The 23,640-nt window shown below is 36.5% G+C and overlaps 3 protein-coding genes across 5 annotated transcripts; 1 reads left to right on the forward strand and 2 right to left on the reverse strand.

The window, feature by feature from the left end:
* Positions 1–3,162: 3,162 nt before the first annotated feature.
* elovl6l (ELOVL family member 6, elongation of long chain fatty acids like) lies at positions 3,163–9,383 on the reverse strand. The gene is made up of 6 exons (XM_084093647.1): positions 9,353–9,383; positions 6,975–7,084; positions 6,754–6,893; positions 6,513–6,644; positions 5,418–5,569; positions 3,163–5,138 (listed from the first exon to the last, which is right to left on the reverse strand). The coding sequence occupies exons 3-6, from the start codon at positions 6,846–6,848 to the stop codon at positions 4,711–4,713; spliced, it is 807 nt and encodes a 268-aa protein (XP_083949773.1). The 5' UTR covers positions 6,849–6,893; positions 6,975–7,084; positions 9,353–9,383; the 3' UTR covers positions 3,163–4,710.
* Positions 9,384–10,108: 725 nt separating this feature from the next.
* Positions 10,109–13,668, forward strand: mtg1 (mitochondrial ribosome-associated GTPase 1). 3 transcript variants are annotated; one of them, XM_084092802.1, is made up of 12 exons: positions 10,109–10,167; positions 11,336–11,493; positions 11,720–11,784; positions 11,858–11,962; positions 12,084–12,170; positions 12,279–12,335; positions 12,409–12,499; positions 12,653–12,714; positions 12,810–12,906; positions 13,016–13,097; positions 13,213–13,325; positions 13,468–13,668. In XM_084092802.1, the coding sequence occupies exons 1-12, from the start codon at positions 10,124–10,126 to the stop codon at positions 13,569–13,571; spliced, it is 1,065 nt and encodes a 354-aa protein (XP_083948928.1). In that variant the 5' UTR covers positions 10,109–10,123; the 3' UTR covers positions 13,572–13,668. The 3 variants fall into 3 exon arrangements, with proteins under 3 accessions (XP_083948928.1, XP_083948930.1, XP_083948929.1); XM_084092804.1 differs by having other exon boundaries at positions 10,142–10,167; positions 11,160–11,493; XM_084092803.1 differs by having other exon boundaries at positions 10,153–10,222; positions 11,305–11,493.
* Positions 13,669–18,197: 4,529 nt separating this feature from the next.
* On the reverse strand, positions 18,198–23,425 carry LOC311069564 (GRIN2-like protein). Its single transcript, XM_084092805.1, has 3 exons — positions 23,263–23,425; positions 20,447–20,736; positions 18,198–19,665 (listed from the first exon to the last, which is right to left on the reverse strand). The coding sequence occupies exon 3, from the start codon at positions 19,653–19,655 to the stop codon at positions 18,375–18,377; it is 1,281 nt and encodes a 426-aa protein (XP_083948931.1). The 5' UTR covers positions 19,656–19,665; positions 20,447–20,736; positions 23,263–23,425; the 3' UTR covers positions 18,198–18,374.
* Positions 23,426–23,640: the final 215 nt, after the last annotated feature.

A 23,640-nucleotide genomic window follows, 5' to 3' on the forward strand; every position in this document is an offset into this window, starting at 1 on the left:
GTTGAGCTGGGCTGGAGAAGTATAAAGGTCTGTCTTGTTTGATACTCCTCAGGGATTTGATTTCTGACCCCTACAGCACTGTTTTATACCTGTACCTATCCCATGACCCCCTTTTCACCCACACCTCCCCCATTAGAAGTGCTTATTATGGGTGAAATAGGAATAAGATGAGGAACAAAGCCAGCCCATGCCAGTACTTAAGTGTTTAAAAATGTCTTTCTCAAAAAAAAAAAAATGTTTTGTCTCTTTAAATTGGATTTTATAACATTTAAAAGTTTTCTTTTTAGATATCTTTAAAAAAACAAATACATGAAGAGCATTAGTCGCTTTTATACAGTATGTTTATATATGTATATATATATATATATATATATATATATATATATATATATATACATCATAACTAATTATAAAGTTACAGCTTTACAGTTTGCATATTCTCGTAATGACCATTAGCTGTAAATCATTCAAATTTAAATAAAAATACCACACATTTAAAACAGCAGAGAATGCAATGAAATGTTAATTTGTTGTTTCAAATCTATTTTATTATATTCCTGTTTACAAAGGCTAAAATAAACACAGACTACCAAATAATATATTTATATTCTTTATATATATATATATATATATATATATTTTTATTTTATTTTTTTTATTTTTTTTATTATTATTTTTTTTTTTAACTATTAAGGTTTTCAGCTTTACAGTTTGGATATTCTAAAAATCCCCATTATCTGTAAGTCATTAAACAACATCATAAAACAGCTTTAAAAATTGAGAATGCAATAAAATGTTAATATGTCTGTTTCAAAACTATTTTTATATTATATTCCTATTTACAAAGGTTAAAAATAAACAGACTGTATGTTAATACAGAAGGCTTATTGCACATTAATCAAACATATAGAATTACACTTATTGGAAAAGTGTGTAAATAGATGGTGTCTTTGCTATAATTGCTCTTCATTCAAGCATTGTAATCAATAAAACAATAGACTCGAGAAAATATTAACTAACAAAGACATTAACAACGTGCTTAACATAAGTTTAAGCAAAAGGCTGTGAATGGATATCTCTTTGTGTCATCTAATCTCTTTTCAAAAGAAACATGTTTTGGAATCCAAGGAAAACAAGGAGGGTGATTTGTGAAATGATTAATAGGAGAGTTTACATGTGTGAGGATAGTCACACCCTCTCTTCTGCTCCAGAGGATCCAGAGGGGATAACGGTCATTTCAAAGTCAAGGCTTGCCAAGCTTGTCAATGCAGATGAGCTGTTTAGATGTGCTGCTGAATTAAGCCAGACTAAAGCAAACTGAACATACCGACCTATCAGCCAAGACATAGAATGGATAGGTAGGTAATGGATGGATATAACGGATCAATAAATAATGTCCATATCTGACAAGATAAATATTTCCATTCAAACAAGTTCAAATAAATTATGGCATCGGACTGATTTTTATGAAGTCCAGGTTCATCTTGTCATCTCATCTTAGTGCTTTTGTTATGGTTATTAAATGAAATTACCATGTAAAGCAAGTTTTTTATTAAGTAGTTTGGCAGCATGCATTGAGGCTATAAAGGTTTTTTTCTTACAAAATGTAGAGCGTGACATCCCCCCATTCTTCAAACATAGCCTACCTACTTGGCTGATACTGCATTCTGCTGCAGTTTAAATCCAATCAGTTTGTTATTTTAAGATAAATGTGCAAATTGCAGATAGTTTTCAATTTTTTGTTTTGTATAAAATGACCTTGCAACATTACTATTGTATAGAAGCAAATATAAAGCGTAACTTTCTTTTCCCACCGTTTCTGTATGGCTTTTTTTTCTCCGTATTTGAAATTTTACCTTTTTGTCTTTAAAACTCCTAGTCCAGCTGTTCTATCAACACAATAGTAGTTAGCAGTTATTGAGCTTTAACAGCTTTAAGATTGTGGCACGATTTTTCCCTGATTCACAGCTGTAAAATCATCAGATGCATACAAATATATTCAATGCTATAGTTGTTGATTTTAGCGGATAAATTAATTGTATACTTGTTTTTTTTACCTGTACAATGAGGTAAATGAGGGTATTTTTTTGTACCTCTGATCTAACCAAATGAACTACTGAGATTTAATGAACATGTACATTCAAGAAACGAGTTAGCATGTTAGCGCTTCTGGTTATGTCTATAAGTCAATGGGTTTTATGTTCAAAGCATGAAATGAAATACTATATGCGGTTACACAAGCTCAAGATATTTTCAGTAATTTTTACTTGTCCTTAAAAAGGTGACAAATTTGTAGGTGTCTTAAATTTCATAAATACAAACGCAACAAAAATTGCTGTCCATTCATGTTGATGCACTGAAAAAAATGATTTGTTGAATTTAATACATTTTATGGTAAGTGCTTGCACAAAATTGATTTTAGCTACATTTAAACAAATGCATTAAGTTGAACCATGATTAAGTTCAACTTAATGCATTTGTTTAAATGTAGCTAAAATCAATTGTGTGCAACCACTTACCATACATTTTTTTATTAAATTCAACGAATCATTTTTTTTCAGTGTATGTTGGGGAAAGTAAAATCAGTAGGGAATAACCAGGCACTGAAGTATCTCTGTATCACACCGCTGCTGTATCCTTGAGCAAGTCACTTAACCTCTGGTTCCAGCAGGGCGATGAGAAGTGTCACCTAAATGGCAAGTTACTGCCTGGCTATGAAAAATGCTGGGGCCAATGTACGGCTGCTTAGTTCCTAACCACATTTTTGCCTGCTAGTGGAGAACACCACCTAGAATACTCTTTGAAAGAGAGTGTTTTTGTCATTATAGTTATTACATATTAAAACCTCTGAGACTAAAGGATGTGATAAAGAAATCAGGTTTCTGAAGAGGCTTCCAGAGTGTTATCCAAACACATGTGCTATATAATGTACTGAAAAAAAAAAAATGAAAAAAAAGTGACTGGCCCAACTGAACTGAGAGAATGAAAGAAAGGAAAATACATCAACCTTAAGGTCTACGTCTATCAGAGCTGGAAATATGTACAAATTCCTGTTTACAACAAAAGTATGTATGAATGTGTAAAATATTCCAGCTCAGAGAACATGTCAGCTGACACCATTTGACTGTGAAAAGTTGAACAGAACATGATAGACACAATAATACAGAAACAACTTTAATGACAATAAACAATCATAATTACTTCACATTGGCTAGGAACTTGTACAGACAATCAGGTAGGAAAGAAATATTTACATTTGACACCTTCATTACATCACATTTCACTCCTTTATTAAAATATAGGAGTTGTAAACATGTTTGTTGTAAATGTTTTGTAAAGTAAACTAGTGCCACTATACATTCAACTTCACACAATAAGTTCCTACAAACACATCATCTCTAACATTAAGACAAAGTCATAAAATATATTTAAAACAAATCAAAATGTCCTTTAAATGGAAATTTGCAAATATAGAAACTTTCAGTCTTAAAATAAAGTGATTCTAAAGGAACAGACAGGAGAAACCAGAGTACAGACAGACACCAAACTTCTCGGACGGTAGCAGCAACATTTCAGATAATAAATTAGAATACATATTTAGTCCCACTGAGTATTCTCAAAGGCTTGTTCTATACCAGTACATAATACAATACCATAGGTGGAAACCTCATCATGCTAATTTCAGTGGAAAACCAAATTCCCCCACAACCATAAACTGAACTATCTCCCAAATGTGACCGCGTGTGATTTACATGACATTTTACTAATGACTCAAGTAACAAACACCATTATAGGGACAGCTAACCGCTCTGTCAGACACCAATTCAATACTCACAGACAGAAAACCAGAAAGGAACAATTTCATACTGACTCTACATGTGTTATTCAAGGGTGAGTGAGTCTAGATCAATCATTCCTCAGCTAGTATTACATAATGTAACTTCAGTGCATCAGGGCTGCAGAGAACTAATGACAGAAACACGCACAGAATGAGACCGAGAACACGGGTGTCGTCCTTCTGGATTCCAGCCTTAAAAATGCCTATTTTAAACTTCTAGGAACCTGTCCAACCAGTCAGCACAGATAATTCAAGTTTCTGTAGCATCATGAGGAAACAACTATCATGCAGCAATACCTACACACCCAGAAGAACATACAAAAATGGATGAAATTTTAATGGTGTGGCCATTTAAACTAGGACTTTGTTCTACGAATATGTACATTTAAATAGGACTCTTGACAAATTCTTCACTTGTTCTCAAACTACAAACACAGATCTTGGCTCTCAGCACACGCTACAACGTACACCGTGTGTCTCAGTTGGGTTCAGGGCATGTTACCAAGTCTGCAAAGAGTAAACAAACATGGACTTTTGAAGATTAGAAACTGTGACCTGTAAGACTGCAGGACAAAGCAGTCATATGACACAGAAAATTCACAATTACCCTTTAAAAAAATGTCTGGAAGTCCTTCGAAATCATTAAAGTTCTCAACAACATCATAAAGAGCTGTTTTTGATTAATACCAGAATAGAACGAACAGACACAGCCCTTAAACAGCTTGAGGCATAGACAGACTATAATAGCAGTTGACATCTTTGTTCACCTAGCTTTAAAAACATGAAATAAATAATATAACAATAATAATATTTTTTTATCAAAGGTAAACTATCAAAAATAAAACCTGTATATAAACCTCAGTCCTGCATAATCAGTCAGTTTTGATGCCCGTGGGTTTTGAACCCTTCATGTAAGACTGATAAAAGAAAGAAGAGAAGAGGAGCAGGTAGCTGAAATACATGAGTGAAGCCCACACTATGTTATCCACATAAGAGGGACAATTGCCATCTTGCATCCACCGGTACACTAGTGCACTTACTGCCAGCCCCATGGCCATCTGGGCAATCTGGGTGCAAGTGATGATGATGGCACAGGGTTTCGGCACACGGAGTCCTGCAGCTCGAGCAGCGTAGTAGCTGTACATGAGCGCATGCACAGTGTAATTCATGGTCATGAACCAGCCACCACCGGCAACCTGGTCTTTGTAGGAATACCAGGAGTACACCAGCACAGTAATGTGATGATACCAGTGCAGGAAGATCAGCCGCTGCTTACGCAGGACGATGAATATGGTGTCCCCTGAAAAGATTACAAGTGCAAAATTATAAGCAATTAAAGCGAGAATTAACAGAATTAAAAATAATTTAAATCACAAAACATTTTTTTTTTTGTCCATACAATGAAAGTCAATGGGGTCCAATGTTGTTTTGGACTCCACTGACTTTCATTACATATGCAAACAATTGGAACATTCTACTTTCAAAATATCTTCCTTTGTGTTCCACATTGTAAATGATAACAAAATGGTATTTGATTATTTTGATTAATTATCCCTTTAAAAATTAAAAAAAAACTCACCTAGCTCTGGGGCTTTGCTCAGCACAAAAGCACAAGCCCAGAACTTGCTAATCGGCCCATTGTAGAAGCTCTGATCACAAACAGACTGTTTAAAACCACTGGTGCTGAGCATGTACAACATGAAGCACCCAGTTCTCACTGCTCCAATGATACTGAAAAAACAAAACAAAAAAACATGATTTGTATATAAATATTGTCTGCCATGGCTGTGAAACAATGTTTTCCAAGATAACCAATTCAGGCCTCTTAACTTTAGGGGTGGGGGAGAAACCCCCCAGGAACATTGCTAACAGGCAGTTTCTGTGTTAAACTGCAATCAATATCAAAACATTCACTAAGTGGTGAAAGTTCAGTTGCTATGGGAGATCTAAAGAGCATGTGACCAGGGGTCACTGCTGCCATCCAATCACAATATTCCATTGTTCTTTCCAAAAGCATGCACACAATTACATTGTGCTTACTGTCATTTCTGTCATCTTTTGAGATGGGACCAAGACAACTTATCCCCACCCAAGTGAAACCAAATCCAACTTTAAACAACAGCACTGAAGATTTAAAAGCCACACGAAGTGGTAAATCTCACAAACATGTCACTCGCGTGCATTTTGGCACTCTCACATTTCAAGCACCAAATTTGCAGACAACAATATGTAACTTAATATCCAAGATTGAAAGTCTCGTTAAAAAGACAATGTGCAGTATCATTAAAAGGTCAAAAGTTCAGGGCATTTGACTGATACTATAAAATACTATGGAAGTCAATGGTGCCCCTACTGCCCCACAACCGTTTAGTTATAAACATTAAAAAAAAATCATTTTGTGTTCAGCAGAAGAATGAAATTTAAACCGGTTTGGAACAACTTGAGGGTCAGTAAATGACAAAAGAATTTATTCTGAGGTAAACTATCCCTTTAAATAAACGTGTTACTTGCTATTCCTCAAACATGTAAAAAAAATAAATAAATCATTATACCCTGAAGTGGGCTAAATATATCAAAACCTCTTTTTAAGGATGTCTTAATGTGTAAAATAACTTGGTTATTTAGACAAAGTAAGTGTGCACACTATAAACTAAACACTAGTTTTTAAACTTACCTAAAGATGGCCAAACTGAGGGACCACAGCAGTAACACTCTTCGCAGATCAAGTCTCCGTCTTTCCTTCATAAAGTGCTGCCCACCAAACACGACCACTACATACACAGCACCAAACAAAAACGACTTTTTCCTGAAAGGGACAACATAGAACACCAGAAAAATAATTTATACTGGACCTCCAAGCAAAGATGGCAAGTGTATTCAATTGAAATTCTTATTCAGTCAAAGACAGTTCTTACCAGTTGTCCTGCATCCATTCAATAGCAAACCTCTCATCAAAATGGCGCTCAAAATCATACTCAGTGAGAGGCAGCCCAAATTCAGTGGCATTCATTTTAAATCACCTTCAAAAAATTGCGCGATAAAAGTGAAGGTAATTCTGGGGGGGAAATAAAAAGTTGCGGTTACTGTCCGCTCGGCAGGGCTGCCACCAGTTAACTAAGCAGCCTCAGACACACACCTGTGCACACACCTGGCCCATTCAAATCAGGGTGGAGTTTATAGTGGAGTTCAGGGAGTGACTTTCGGGCAAAAGGCTGGGTTTGTATTTCCTGAATCGAATGCCAGTTTCTGCAATGCACCCAAAGAACACTTTATTATGTTAAAACGAATAGTTTATAGTTAAATAGAATAGTTTCTATCCATAATATACACAGGGGGAGAAAGAGGCCGATTGAGAGTCTTTAAATAAGCCATGTAACTCAGAGCTGTGATAAGATAATTACAGTTAAGTAGCCTATGACTTATGCAAATAATAGCGACATTATCGCCAGAATGCTCTCAGTAGTTGCATTTCTTAACTTCATAATGCATTTCTTATTTCTGTTTCTGTCATTTTTATCTTATATTTCATGAAAAATAGCCTTTATATTTATCAAAACTAAAAAGTAGCATACTGTGATGTGTTAAACCTATGAAAAAAGAACAGAGCATTTCTGTTAAAGGTGATCGACGTAAAATACAATTAGTCAATCAAATCATTTTTAATTGATATGTGGGAGCGCGGGGCACAACGTAACACGGGGCTAGTTGTAACACGCTTGTTTTAAATACTTCCGCACATGCTTGGATGACGAAACTTTGTTTATTTACTAGTTGCCATATCAACACTATATAGAAAAAAAATTCCGCCAAAAATATTAATTTTTTTGGAAGATATCCATAGACATTTATTAAACCATAGCAAAAGTAAATTTCTTACTTAAGTTAATTTTTCATCTCTATTTTTTGTGTTTATTTAAAATAAGACAAATCTGATATTATTTTAATCTCCAAGATGTTATTTAATGCTTCGCTAACTAGCAGAAGACACTAGCCGGGTTTAAATCCCAGTTGTGCAGGCGGGGGCATGTTGTAACACTGCGTTACAATGTGCCCATATTAGAAATATGCTATTATATTCTATACTTTTATTAATTTTATTGAGAAAACGTGAGAAAAAGGTGAATAAAGACTGAGAGTCAATGTTCAGAAATGACTAATTATTTATTTGTTTTTGAACTATGTTGTATAGCTGTGTTTTCATGTGTTCATAGTCAAAACTCAAAAATGAGTTTATATTTAATTATTAAAAATTGCCATTATTTTATATGAAAAAGTTTTTTAATTGTATTGTATTTAGAAAATATTTTAGTTTGTTTTGTATATTTTTTTTTATTAGATCAGATAACATTTTAAGCTGTCATGTTATGTTACAATGTGCCCCTCACATGTTACAATGTACCCCACCTATGGGGCATGTTGTCACATTTCACTTCCATTCTTTCGGGGTATATCAAGAAAAAAGTATATACTGTATTAATAAAACAAAAACACATAATTGTACTAGACATGTGGGAAATTAATGTGGGAAAAAATAAATACTCTGAACCATAAGTAGATTTACACAAACTGAGAAAGTCAAAAAGCGTTACTTTGTGCCCCGCTCTCCCCTGCTATTCATTTAGCCTATATATTTAATTTGTTTATTTGTTTGGATTTCATGGACCATGATGGTGCCATGGTGAATGAACTCTTAATTAATATTCTCTAATTATGTATGACAATTATAGGATATTTTTAAACAAACAAACAAATATGTTTAATAGGCCTATAACAACTGTTAAAATATTTATTTTAGCCTAGTTTATTTTTAGTGTAGGGCTATTAAATTTAGTTTAGAGAAATATGTATAGCCTAATTGTAAGAAGGTCATTAATAAGAGAATCAAAAGGCAAAATTAGTCAAAATGTATATAATTATTATTATATTATATCATTTATTTTCCCCAAACCGTTTGTGTGGCTGTTGAATTTCTTTGAATTGCAAATTCAACTCGAATTCCTGCCGTTCCTATTCAAATTCCATATGAACATTCTGTGAGTGTGGCAAATTCCATTCTAGTGAACTGAACTGGCAACATGTGACGTAAAAGTGCGTTGTTTTACTAATCAACTATACGCACAACCGGCGAAGCGTCATAGAACGTCTCTGAAAAGGTTCACGCCCACTTTTAGGAGAAAACAAACGGATTGAGGACGTGTACTAACCCTTACAAACATGCCAAAGAGTTGTTGTGTGGTAATAATATTTGTAAAAACCCAAAATTGAAATTTATTCCTTACATTTCCATGTATTTATGCCCATCTCTGCCTGCCATCATCATCCATATCTTGCTGTTATGGAAATATAATGAATTACGGATGATGCTATCGAAAGCTAAATCAGGCTAGTTGTATGGCTGGACAGAAAAGTGCACTCAGTAGCTACTCTAAATAGCTACTCTAAATATAAAGACATAATATATACATTTAAAGATGTTTACTTCTTAAAACCGTAGTAAAATCATTCACTGGCTACCTGGTGACTCGATGAGGTACGAGTAAATGTCCGGGTAAGACATTCTGGCCACTGGGTGGGGTTGTTAGACCAATTTGACGCTGGTAGAATGAAAGGGACATGTTTTTAAGTTGCCCAAATTAAGTTTATAAATGTATCGTTCACGCTCTATGGAAGGCAGGGTGGACATATAATTACTCGACATATTTCATCTAAGTGATTTCTGAAGTTATACACGTCTGCCGGCTGTGTACGGACGTTGTTTTGTGCCGCTATTTTGTATTGAAGTCTATGGGAAAAAGGGGCGGTTACGAAATTGACAGTTATATGTATAAATGTATGTATAAATGTTGACACGTGAGGGCGCTATTTCACCAAAATTATTCAGGAAAATTATTCAATGCTTCAATGATGCAAACAGAGTTAATTTCGGCTGTGCACTGTGCAGTCATTGTTCAACTGAAATCAGTAGAAATAAAACACCTAAAATAAAGGGTAATTGGAATCAGATTTACATTACAAGACTTGTTAAAAACATGCTTTATTAACCCTTTTATTAAAGGAAAACTAGGGAAGAATCAGCGTTTCAAATTTATTTTGGCCCATATTTCATTCATAATCCCACTCTCAGATTATTAAACTCAATCATAAAAATAGTGAAAACTTTCATAACGAGAATGAATTCATATAGAGTTTCGCAAATTATTATACCTGGCTGCTAAAGATATGGCAGAGAATCTGGACCATGATCTGGACAGTCCTGGAGTTCCCCTGCCAATCCTGTAGGTGGCGATGATTGAGTTTCTTTCTGTACAATCACTCGGAGCACAGAAGAAGTAAGGCATCTGTAGGAGAGTGATGTTTACTAGTGTTTTAAATCAAATCGTTTAGGTAAGGAATAATTGACGACAGGCCGTTGAATTATTAGAAAAATAATGCACACCCGAGGTGGTAATGCGGTCACGACGCGAAGCGGAGTGGCCGTTACACCTCGGTGTGCATTATTTTTCTAATAATTCAACGGCCTGAAGTCAATTATTCCGCTTATACTACAGTTACCACACCTCGAAACATTGTTCAGATGATGTATTTCAAGACGTTTGTAAAGTTTTTGTCATTAAAACGCTCTTGTATGTAGGACTAATTTCTTACGCATCTAATCCCATGCCTCCGTTGCTAATTCCAAAACGTCATTTTAGAGTTAGTAACGGAGGTTTGAGCCGCTGATAGCAGACTAATGCTGGGACACACGACTAGCTGACACATTCTCTGACTGTTTTCATCGACTGCAGATTTTAAACACCGACTTTGAACACAGACTGAACGCGCTGAACACGCATTTGGACATGATCAGTCATAAGTATCAAATTACATTCATAACCGGCCTTTAACTGTGTCCCCGGCTTTATGCAGTTATTAGAGAGAGATGATGCAATAATGAGACAGAAAAAGCATGTGCGTCAAAATTATTATTTATTTATTTATTCATTTCGTTTTAATTAATTCGTTCATTTTTTTCTATTATTGACAGATGACAGACTAGCCAAATAAATGAAACACAAAGCCCTTTTAACAAGTAGGCCTATCAATAATTATTTATTTGTTAAATTATCGGCAATAAAAATCTGTGCTGCAGGACTATCCATTTATTTAGCCTATATTCAGTTTAATTTTCTATTGATTATATAGGACTATATACTTTATATATTAAAATTAAACTGCATGTTTCCATTGATTGTGAAGCTAGACATTGAAAATTGCAGATCAAGCGCATGGGGCTAAATGTTTTTTCTTGTTATGAATTGTATCCTATTTTCCGTTATTACAGTTGACTACGCGAAGTGATATGGAACTGTAATGCGGTCAAGACCTGCCTGGAACTACTTTAGCTGTGCGTTTCCCTGAAAATAATGCACACCTTAGAACGTTTGTCAACCAATCAGATTCAAGCATTCAACGGCCCTGTAGTATAAAAGCCTTTACTTATACGATTTGTTTCACAAGCAGCGGTCTTAGTCTTGCAAATACATTCTACATTCAGACGGACCGAGCGGCCACGATGAGAATTTATCATTCTTTACTCAATGCTACCAAGTTTAGGAGAGTGTTTGACTTTGGTGAGCGAGAGGTGGCGCATTGGTTCCCTGGACATATGGCTAAAGGTGCGTGCCACATACTAGAAATCACTAAATCTGCCTTATCTGTCTAATTTGTTGCTACACAGGGCCAAAAGTTAACATCCAGAACAGGGACATTTCAATCATTCAGCTTACTTTAGTTACTGATCTTATTTATGGCGATCAGATAAAAAACAGGTTTCTTAAAGTTTCAAAATTGTCATGTCATTCCTTCAGAATTATGCTCAACGTTGTGACTTTTTCTTTTTAGGACTCAAGCAGATGAGAGCCAGTCTAAGGAAGGTTGACTGCATTGTAGAGATCCATGATGCTAGAATATCCTTTTTATGGCAGATAATGTACATTTTGAATGATTAAACCTCAGTTAAACACTCTTTAACTGGCCAACATACCCTTTTCTGGAAGAAATCCTTCATTTCAAGAAAGCCTTGATGTCCGGCCACATTTACTTGTACTGAACAAGATGGATTTGGCAGACACGTCCAAAAAGCAGGTGTCATAATCTTATACATGTCATTATTGCTTTGAATTTAAACTGCCTTAATAGATGCAAGAACAGAAAGTACTTAAATAATGTGCTAATCAGATGTAACACGTTTTTTTAATTCCACCAGAACATTATGAAGCGGCTTGAGAGAGAAGGTGTGAGGAATGTTTTATTCACAGACTGCTTAAGACAGCGAGATGAAAACCTAAAAAAGGTGAGAGGTTTTACACTTTACATCAGAAATTTCTAAATTAAAGCTTGACTGGGGAACCTGACACCTTATAAATTTAAACATTCTGTCTTTCACTGTCTGACGTTGCAGATCATTCCTCTCGTGACAGAGTTGATAGAAAGTGGGTCACGTTTTCACAGAGAAGAGGTGGGTTTCAATTATTTCAGTGGCTTACATTTTGCTGTAAAGTTTTCTGACTTTGTTATCCATCTATGTGTAGGACAGAAGTTACTGTCTGATGGTCATTGGTGTGCCAAATGTGGGGAAATCATCACTGATTAATGCTGTAAGAAGAACATATTTGAAAAAAGGTATTTAGTATTTTTGTAAATAATCTTCTGCTTGCTGTTAGAAACTCCCAATCTATTAATCTTAAAGTCAGCATGAAACTGAAATTGTTTGTTTGACTTTAACAAACAAACGTTAGGCCTAGACATTTGATATTTGTATTTTCTTGCTTTCAGGGAAAGCTTCAAAAGTTGGAGGTGAACCAGGAATTACAAAAGCTGTCCTGACCAAAATTCAGGTTTGCTGTATTAATTAATAATTAATAGGCGGATAATGGATTCAATTGGGTTGATGTGTTCTCCCGTAGCATTCAATTCAATTTGGTTTTACTAGGTCTGTGACCGACCCATAATTTATTTACTGGACACCCCAGGAGTCCTGCCACCTAAAATAGAGAACATAGAGACTGGAATGAAACTTGCTTTATGTGGTAAGTCCACAAATTTCAGAAAGTGTATAGTGTATTTCTTAGTGTATAGTAGCTTTGTTGTTGTAATGTCACAATTGTAAGGTAATGAAAGCGTTGTCTTTTCAAACAGGTACCATTTTGGACCATTTAGTTGGTGAGGATATCATTGCAGATTATCTGCTTTTTTCACTGAACAGACTGGAAAGATTTAGGTAGGTTTTGCATTTATTCTCAGTGAGTTTTGAGCAGTAAACAGTCATCTGTTGCATATTTTATAAAGCAGCATGTAAAAGTAATCAATAATGATTGTGACAATTTCTCCTTTAGTTACGTTGAGAAGTACAATCTGGAAGAGCCTTGCGATGATATTCAGCACGTGCTGAAGTGTATAGCAGTAAAGCTTGGCAAGACAAAGCGTGTGAAGGCCATCACTGGAGTTGGTGAGCTGATTTATTTTTTAATTTTAGTGAATTCACACAATAAATCAACCTCACTTACACTCCTTTAATTATTGAAGCATTCAGTTGTTCATGAAACATAACTTATCCAATGTATTTAACCAATAACACATCAACTCTTTAGGCAACATCACTGTCCAAATGCCAGACTACAGTGCAGCAGCCTACGATTTCATCAGAGCATTCCGGAAAGGAGAACTCGGAAACGTGATGCTTGACTATGCTTGACTTGACTTTACCGTATTTACGTTCAAGACTGGACACAGAGCACATAAGTGAACCACTTATTACTTTTAATGTTTTAATTAAAAGGTGGTGCAATGGGTATTTTGGACATGTCTTGTTTTTATTGTGTAGTTATCAGGTCAAAGGTGCAGTGAATGTATTATTTTTCAGAACCACAATTGAAGCAATAACTTATTCAGTTTAATTTTAACAGCATTGGTATCTTGAGTGCATAAGTTTGTATGTGAAAAGCAACGATTACAAACAAACGTCAGTTGCCAACACAAAAGTACTTATAACAATTAGATTGTCTACTTTCACAGCAGCTGTTTTTCCTTACTAATATGTCCATTTTATAAAATATTTGGCACGTAATTGCTTTGATTTCTAAAATTATAATCTTTTAAATTTATCTAACAGCTGGCAAACAGTGCTTGTGTATGTTATATTATAAAAACATCTTTAATTCCACTGCCTTTTTTAAACACTAGTGTACTTAATACATACTGCATTATCAAAAAATTCTACTAGAAATAGCATGACTAAAGTAGAAATTTAAAAACAGGACATTTTAACACCCACAGCAATGGAAGTACAGGTACAAACAGAAACGGTTTTCATATTCTAAACATGTTACAGCATACCTCTTCAATCTACACACATATATTAGTTAAATGTGAACATAAATATTGATAAAGAGACATAGGTTCATTAAAAAAAGGTTCACGTTTGTGTAAATCTCAATTACAGTGGTGTTTCTCCAGCCGTTCAGCAGCACAACAATAACACAGTATTTTTGCCATCCAGTACATGATGTAACCAGCATAATTTAAGTAGTCTATAGTTACTAATGCTCCTGTTGGAGCAAACTATGCAGTCTAACTTCAGATCCTATTCCTAAAATGTCTACTAAACTAAATAAAAGTTTTGAATCTTTCTTTTGTTTTCATATCCTCTTTGTTGTACAACAGACACATTATTAAACATAGGTGTTGCACAGTAACATACATGAGCAGCTTATTAAGCTGTGCCAATGTGTGTCTTAAACTGCCTCAAGGGGCAAAGTACATGACAAGGTTTATTGGTAGGAGCAGAGCGGAAAGTTTAGTGGTAGTGGAGTCATACACTATTGCGCTTGATGTCCTGGCGAGGTAAAGCTCCCAGTCTGTTCTGTTACTGTAGTAATCATCTCCATGCTCTGAGCTGTCATCCGGTCTGCGCTGGGCCGACGCGTACCATCCTCCGGCTCCCAGCGCCACCACAGCCCCGGCCGCCGCTGCCCCTGCCACCCGCACAGCGGGGGAGCCTCGGGTGCGGGACGTCCGGCCGCCTCGGGCGCTGCCCCGCGCTGAACCCCTGGCACCTCCTCTGCCACCTTTGGACATCACCTGATCGCAGAGGAATGCTGAAAGCAGGAGAAATATCCAGCAGGTGGCGGCAGCCCTGTTCATTCTGGATCACCCTGGGAATGGAAGAAAAACATGAAGATGACAGAGAGAAAAAAATTACAAAAGCTTCTAGCTATTTTTCCCAATATTACAGTGGCCTCTAATTGTATTTGGACACTTTCCCTCAGTTTTACAGATAAGGCTTAAAGTAGTTCACTTTCAAATAAAAAGTTCCTGATAATTTACTCACCCTCATGTCATCCAAGATGTCCATGTCTTTCTTTCTTCAGTCGAAAAGAAATTAAGGTTTTTGAGGAAAACCCAGGATTTTTCTCCATATAATGGACTTCAATGGCAACCAACGGTTTGAAGGTCCAAACGTCAGTCTCAATGCAGCTTCAAAGGCTCGACACGATCCCAGTCGAGAAATATGGGTCTTATCTAGCGAAACGATCGGTCATTTTCTAAAATAAAAATAAAAATCATATACTTTTTAACCTCAAATGCATGTCTTGTACTATCTCTGAGATGCGCCACGCATTACGTCGTCATGTTGGAAAGGTCATGTTAGAAACCCTTATTTCTCGACTGGGATCGTGTAGAGACTTTGAAGCTGCATTGAGACTGACATTTGGACCTTCAAACCGTTGGTTGCCATTGAAGTCCTTTATATGGAGAAAAATCCTGGAATGTTTTCCTCAAAAACCTTAATTTCTTTTCGACTGAAGAAAGAAAGACGTGGACAACTTGGATGACATGGGGGTGAGTAAATTATCAGGAACTTTTCATTTGAAAGTGAACTAATCCTTTAAGCCTAGTCCCAGACTAAAATGCATGTTTGAGCTGTTTTAACTGAAAGCAACATATCTTAAAATATTGTATTGTCTCAAGATGCACACACTTTTTTTTTCTAAGGCACGGTTATAAAAGCTACTTAAATGCCCTAATTGAATAAGGATTACTCTTAGTTTAAACCGGGCCTTTAAATCATAATTTAAGGATTTTTAAGTCGCACTTAAAATGCATGAATACCATTGCTGACACCTGAATACTTGTGCAAACTATCACATTTATTTTATATTTAATTTTTAAAATGTTGTTATGTGCATGGGATTTTTCTTTTCTTTTTTTCATGTAGGCTATTTCATGCATATTGCATTATTTGTGTGTCATGTGTTTTATCCTGATGTGTTTTGCAGGGGTAACCTCATCCTTATATTGTCTTGTCACTGCATTTTTTTATGATAAAGTTCTGGCAACCACATCAGCCAGTTTTTTAAACCATAAATGTAACAAACTTTTACTACAGACAGTTGACAAGCTACTTAGGTGTCCAAATACGGTTGGGAACACTGCAACTGCAAAGTATGTAACTATTTAACAAAGGTTTAACATTTTGTTATGCCCGTTCAGGTTCATTTAGTTTGCTCGGTGATATTGTCTCCATATGTGAATAGATTGATTTGATATAGGCCAAATATAAACAAAGACCAGAGAAAAGCACACTGATGGTATGAGCTCATATTCCTAACACATAATACATTTTAATGCATTTGCCTTAAAATGTGGTCTTCACTGTCGTGTGTTTAGTTAAGTGATGAAATGGTAATAAATCATGCTAATCTCCAACTAGGTCACTAAAAATTCTGTAATTTAGGCTACGGCTCACAATAACTGCTAGAGATAGCAGAAGACTATTATCCTCACCTTGTGTTATTCTGACTATACAGTAATACAATTCATGACACTCAATACACGAGGAGAAAAATACGCTTTTTACACATCGTTCGCCTGGTCACAAATTCAAAATGGTCACGATATCAATAATTCATTTAGTTTTTTAGAACACGATAATGCGACCCATTATCTGGCATTGTCAGCCTCTATGAGAATATAGGCAGATATGAGAATAGGCGCGGATATGCCTGATAATATGACATTATGCATGCGACGTCCACTAACGTTCGCACAAACCCAAGGCGTTTCTGTGGAGTCTCGACGGTGTCTAGTAGAATTGGTTAAATGGATGCTACACCTCTGCAACAACCCTTCATTATGCATATTCATTCATTTTCCTTTTATCTTTGGCAATATCGAGGCACTTACCTCCGTTTGTGTCCGTGTCCACAGAATAACCCGCGATATCTCACTATCATGTGTGAGATCAAATCAAATGCACGCGTTATGTAAGGCAGCACTGCTCGTGTATGCTGCTGCTGGAGATGATGAATTAACAAATGACAGGTGTATAGTCATCAGGTTTGCTGCTCTAGTAAAAAGAAGCCTCTGTGCAATAGAAGAGCAGCGGAATGTATTTGAATGCATAATTTTGCAACTGTACTTTAAAATACAATTTATAAATGCTTGAAGACAGTGGAAATCCTGTCTATGGAAATTAGCAAATTTATTAACTGTGTAATAACTCATGGTGTATTTATTCATGTATGGATATTTATGTCGTGGATATGGCTAGACAATATTCTAGAATGGCCCATTATATTGTACAACATCAAATATAGACCTATAATATCTGTGCATCAATGAATATGCTTGCTTTAAACACAATAACAAAAGAACTATCAAAGAATCCTGAAAAAAAGTGTACATAACTGTGTTTCAACATTGATAATAATAATAATAATAAATGTTTCTTGAGCAGCAAATCAGCATATCAGAATTATTTCTGAAGGATCATGTGACACTGATGACTGGAGTAATGATGCTGAAAATTCAGCTTTGCCATCACAGGAATACATTTAATTTTAAAATATAACAAAATAAGAAACAGTTATTTTAACAGTTATCATAATAACATTTCACAACAATACTGTTTTTACTGTATTTTGATCAAATAAATGCGGCCTTGGTGAGCAAAAGTGACTCAAAAACATTTTACAGACCCCAAACTTTTGAATGTTAGCGTATTGTAATTAGTATTTCACTTTTAAAAGCAGTTACACATTGTAAACAAATTGTGATAGCATATCTTACTGTCATGTTTTGACCAGCAGGGAGCTCCACGGTTACTGTATTCTCTTACCTCCATCACAGTGCTGCCACAGAATTAAACAATAAAGGTTTTTAATTGAATGGACACGATTCCACATAGACTAATGCAAGACAGGAACAGTCATAATCATTATGTTTTACTGATGGAAAACATAAACCGAAGAGCAGTTAACTATTACAAAATAAAGTTTTTAATATACTGAGCAAATTACTACAGCAATCAAGTGAGGTGTTAAAAATGAAAGGAAGACATGATTTTTTTTTCTGAAATCTATTACTGTTGCTGTTGCTATAGTACCGTTGCTAAAAATACCCTATTTTGAACCTGTTCTTTACATGGCTGTCAAATCTATATACCCAAGAAGAGTATTATAAATGTCCATTTGGGGGTCTCAGTCAGGTTGGTTCTTTAGTCCACTGCACCAGTGGTGCAAGAACAGCATCCCAGACGGCGCAGAGATCCCAATAACCCCTTTTTTCTTCTCTGGGTCAATCCTGAGCTATGCTGGGATGTTGTCGTGTTCTGGCGCGAGAGCTTCGCCGCTATTCCCTTAGTCTCTTTGATCTGTATCTCCAGATGTTTCTGAATCGCAAGTCCGAGTTCCTCAGGGTCGGCCGAGGCCCCGTACACCTCCCAGGTCATGCCCTCGGCATCCCATTTCACCTCCTTCACAGGAGACTTTTGACTCTTTGACACCGTTTTCACATTCGCCTTTTCCTCAACCAGACACACTTCTGGGAACACGTGCTGGGGATGCTCCTCAGAGTCCTGACCCACTTGCACTCCTACATCTCTCAGTTCATTTTGTGAAGTCATGGTCTCCACTTCCTTTGTGGTCTTTTGATCCACCCACCACTGGGCGCCAACTGGACGCAACGGACCAGGCCAAGAGCAGTCCAGATTGCAGCAGCGAAGGAGTCGCTTACCATCCAATCCGGTCTCGCTGACGGAGGAGATGAGCCGTGGAAGAGCAAGCAGGTTGCTTGCTGAGACTTGACCCCTGTAGTTCTCCTCCATTCCCACTAAGTGCGGAAGCAGTTGCGCTGGGGCAGGAATGGGCTGCGGGTGGCAATATGCCGCAAATGTGTCTTCGACGGCTCCATGGTGGAAGTGTGAGTTACAACAAGCAGCCTCTTCGAATTTGGGGCAGGTGGATTCTGGAATGACTTCACAGATCTGAACGAAGCCATGTTTGGCTGGTTGAGTGGGGCTGCCCGACCCGCTACTCCCTGCTCTGGTTGACGTGGTCACCGTATTGCTCTGCTGAAGCGGCATGGCCTGTTTACACACTAAAGAAGGAAACGACTGCGCACAAACATCAGGGTCTCGTCCTTGGCAAAAAGCGTCGCCCGTTTCACAGTAAAGAGGAGAAGCTGTGGCCTTTTTGAAAATCTGCAAGCTGTCTGAGTGGCTTCTCTGTACTGATAACAGACTGTGCTCATTTAAGTCCTGGTGAGGGGATAAGGCATGTTCCCTGTGTACTGTCAGTGAACATGAGTGTTTATTCTGATGTTGGTCATTCAAGCTGCTGTCTTTGAGGTCTTTTGAAGAGAATGATGGTTCATTGGAGGTCTTCAGGAGTACATCTTCAGGCGTCATCTCTGCTGAACTGCACTCAACAATGATGCCAGGGTCTGATTGGATGAGGCCCCCTGGTGGGAATGACACTGTGTGTCCAGTCTCTGCCATCAGATATATGCTAGAAATGAATGGAGAAAAAAATGTGTCTTTAATGTGAAAAGCCTTGAAAACAATATCTAGGGTTTTTTTATTGAATAAATGAAGCCTTGTGAGCATAAGAGACTTTCAAATACATTCAATAATTTAAAAAATCCCAACCATTTGAAACGCACTTAAAGTATCAAGACAGACATTGGCATTTGTCTTGTGGGAAGCCAGCTGTTTCTAAGAGTCTCAATCCCACAATGGTTGTTTTCTCACTCTACAGTCCCTATATGCATGCATTAGAATAGCCTATATGTATGTTGTTGTTAGACATTGCATAGACTGTGGAAAAACCAGCCAAAACAAGACTGTTTGGTACTTTTGGTAGAGCTTTCTTAAAATGGTCCAAAATGTTTTTCCCCACTATTCCACACTTTGATTTGGTTTTCAGTGATATATCTTGTTTGTGATATGTTAACAGATGAGGAAAATAACATCTATAGTCTAGCAACAAATTATTTGCATTATACATTTTAAATAACAATAAAACATGTTTAGTATTTTACTTTAAGAGTCTTTCATAAATTTCATAAATAAGTTGAATGTCACACATGAAAAGAATGTGCTACTTGGGCACAGTGTGATGAAACAGCCTGGCATTATCAATTCATTTAAAGCCCTAGTGCATTTTTCTTCCATTAAATCCAAAAATACCTGGCTGGCAAGGTGAGAACTCCATCCTGTGCATCTAAACCCATCCACACACATATATCAAAAAAACGATGGCAGACAGTTTTTTCAAAAGAAATGCTTACCTTGTGTCCCAGTCACAGATGAAGCTCCCTTTTAATGACTTCTCTGCCCCGTCTTTACCTGTCCACTCTCTCTTCAATGGTCTCTGCGGTCATCCCAGACTCCCAAGAGTGCAACGTCAGTCCAGGTCCTTATAAAGGCAGAACCCTTCGGCACAGATCTCTCCATCACACGTCACCCATCCTGGCCCTTGTCCTCTCCTTCAGCATCCCACTCCAGCAGTGAAAAAGATGGAGGGAGCTTCGGGATTATACTCGTCTTTCATCTGATTACAAACCAGCCTCAGTCACATCTTCAAATCCCCAGGCAGGAGAGTGCGTATGCGTGTATATGAGAGAGAGAGAGAGAGAGAGAGAGAGAGAGAGAGAGAGAGAGAGAGAGAGAGAGAGAGAGAGAGAGAGAGAGGAATGTGAGTGCCCGTGTTTGTAAAGGAAATCCAATGGATGTACAGTCAAATTATCTCTCCCTCACTCACTCCCCCTCATCTTCAAATGTCCTCACTATCTCTTATGAACAATCGTACACACACAAACACAGTGGAAATGTATTTTTGTCTTTCACCTCTTTCTTTATAAAGAAGTGACACTCCCTCTCTAGGTCTCTGTGGCTTAACATCATTCTCCCCCTGTTGCTATGGAAACAACATTTCTCAATGGGGCTGAGATGAATCTTCGTAATACTGCGATATTACATATTGTCTCTCTCTATGTACACAAACTATTATGGGATCACCAAAATGAAGTGTGTATAATGAACAATTGTGCCTCAGAGTAATTTGTGGGCAAACAGGTCATTTAACAGTTCATTCACCAGTTTATTACTTGTGTGCTCTAGGCCAGTGTTTCCCAACCCTGTTCCTGGAGGCACAACAACACTACACATTTTCCAACTCTTCCTAATCAATCAGACCTCATCAGGTCGTTAGTAGAGACTCCAAGACCAGAAATATATGGGTCAGATAAGGGAGACATCCAAAATGTGCACTGTTGGTGTGCCTCCAGGAGGAAATATTTGGAGAAATATTTATACCTTTAAAAAATTATATATATATATATATATATATATATATATATATATATATATATATATATATATATATATATATATATATATATTTCTCCAAATATTTCCTCCTGGAGGCACACCAACAGTGCACATTTTGGATGTCTCCCTTATCTGTATATATATATATCTGTCTATCTATCTATCGTTGTTACAGAGGGAGAGAAGCCCCAAGACTCAACATCTGGAGAGGAGTGTGATCAGAAGCGCACAGATTAAATACAGAAACAGACGGAGAGAGAAAACAAGCCACAAAGCAGCCGACAACAATCGTCAGTCTTGTATAAGGACTGATGCTTTCTTTTGTCAGTGTGTTAAAGATGGATGTGGCCACTATTGTTCTGGCCCCTTTTCAAAACGAAATTGGACTTTGCTTGTGCTTCTGACACAATTTTGGGGGTTTTCTGACAGCTCACATTATAGAACAACATCACAATATTGAGGCAAAAATAAGTGATCTGACCTTATTTACAGAGAGTTTCAAATTCTGCTCCATAAAATGCAGGGGGGGAAACTGCTATGTGTTCAGAGAGTGCATTCTGAGCTGAACTGTTTATAAGAAAGCAATGTCATGCAGGCAATGGAGGGCAGCAGATAGGAACAAGGTTAAGCTGTGTATAATAAACAAAAGAACTCCTGGCACCCATTCAGTGACTCAGCATTATGAAAAAAAACAACTTGTTAATGATAAAAACAAGGCAGGAAGAGAAAGAATAGTAAAAAGACTTAGAAATACATAAATAATAATAATATTATATATATGGTGCAAAAAAATTGTACAAACATCTACAGGACAAAACACAATAAAACCCACTTCATCCATAATTTGCACAGTAAAATGACCTATCCCATCATTTTTATTTTCCATGTATGATCTTTGTACTTAAGTGTACATTTCACACAAATATGTAAATTAACAGAGAGTGTGCACTTAAATGCTTTTCTTTTGGCATCATATAGGCCTATCTGCTGGAAGTGAATGGGGGAAAAGTGACTTTAATCTGAAAAGCCTTGAAAACAAAATGGGTCATGCTAATCAGATTTTTTTTAAAGAAACAATTATTTTTTTTATTCAGCAAAGGTGCATTAAACTGATCAAAAGTGACAGAAAATATATTTTACAGTGTTACTAAATATTTCTATTTTAAATAAATGCTGTACATTTGAACCTTCTATTCTAAACTAATTCTGAAAAAAAAAGTTGTATCACAGTTTCCACAAAAATGTATAATAATGTAAATAAATACAGTCTTAAGCAATTTATAGTTCTAGCAGAACGTATTAACATAATCAGAAACACTCCAATACTAAATCACATTTCTACTGAAACTATTATATTCAGACTGGACCAATCAACAAAATTATTTGAACTAAAGCAAAATTAGAGAAATTGATCCAATAGTGATTGTAAAAAGTATATATTTTTAAATAGAAGTGTGCTGCTGGTTTTGTAATGTCAAACTAATTGCAATTTATTTTCAGTTCACCACTTAAGGATTTTTTGTAATGCAGTTTATTCAATCAATTCTGTAAAGCAGAAATAAATTACAGTATTTGAACTGTAGCACATATATAAAGAAGACTTATGTCATGATACATCATTGTCACTTTTCAGTAGATTAGAAGCCATAAATCTGTAGTTTTTCATAAGATTAGATGTGCAGATCCAATGGACCAATCACCAAAATTATTTGAACTAAAGCAGGCCCAGTGGTTAAACAGTTAAATATGTCGACCTTGATCATTTTCTACTGACCTTGCATAGGTGAGTTCAGTCCTTTGGTGGTCCTGGGTCCTTTTGCCTTTTTCAGATTTCGTTTAATGGGACTCTGAACTTTCTCTTATGAAAGATAGTCCTTCAAGCATGAGTCATGGCTGTTCCAAAGTGCACTATTGTTCCCTGTCTCTTCCCCTGGAGCACTTTTCCTGTCCACTGTTCACACGACGACCAGTCCAGCCACGCCCACGCCGGCATGTTTACATTCTCACCTTCAGATGTTAAAAGTGTCAATACCGACCTTTAGCTCAATTTATTCAGTACTGCCGCTCCCTACATTTTCAGTTTCAGAAACATTACTGGTTTTTTACAATCGCTAAGACACATTTCTTAATACTAAAGTCCCTTTTTCAAAAC

Source organism: Abramis brama, assembly GCF_963993115.1.
Source record: "Abramis brama genome assembly, chromosome: 19".
NCBI classification, from domain to species: domain Eukaryota; kingdom Metazoa; phylum Chordata; class Actinopteri; order Cypriniformes; family Leuciscidae; genus Abramis; species Abramis brama.

Coding starts and splice junctions, on each gene's coding strand:
- elovl6l (XM_084093647.1), bottom strand. CDS start 6,848: ATGAATGCCACTGAATTTGGGCTGCCTCTCACTGAGTATGATTTTGAG. Junction 6,645..6,753: donor GAATGGATGCAGGACAACTG/GTAAGAACTGTC, acceptor TGTCCCTTTCAG/GAAAAAGTCGTTTTTGTTTG. Junction 5,570..6,512: donor CTCAGTTTGGCCATCTTTAG/GTAAGTTTAAAA, acceptor TTGTTTTTTCAG/TATCATTGGAGCAGTGAGAA.
- mtg1 (XM_084092802.1), top strand. CDS start 10,124: ATGATTGAGTTTCTTTCTGTACAATCACTCGGAGCACAGAAGAA. Junction 11,785..11,857: donor TAGAGATCCATGATGCTAGA/ATATCCTTTTTA, acceptor TAACTGGCCAAC/ATACCCTTTTCTGGAAGAAA. Junction 13,326..13,467: donor GAAGGCCATCACTGGAGTTG/GTGAGCTGATTT, acceptor TCAACTCTTTAG/GCAACATCACTGTCCAAATG.
- LOC311069564 (XM_084092805.1), bottom strand. CDS start 19,655: ATGGCAGAGACTGGACACACAGTGTCATTCCCACCAGGGGGCCTCATC.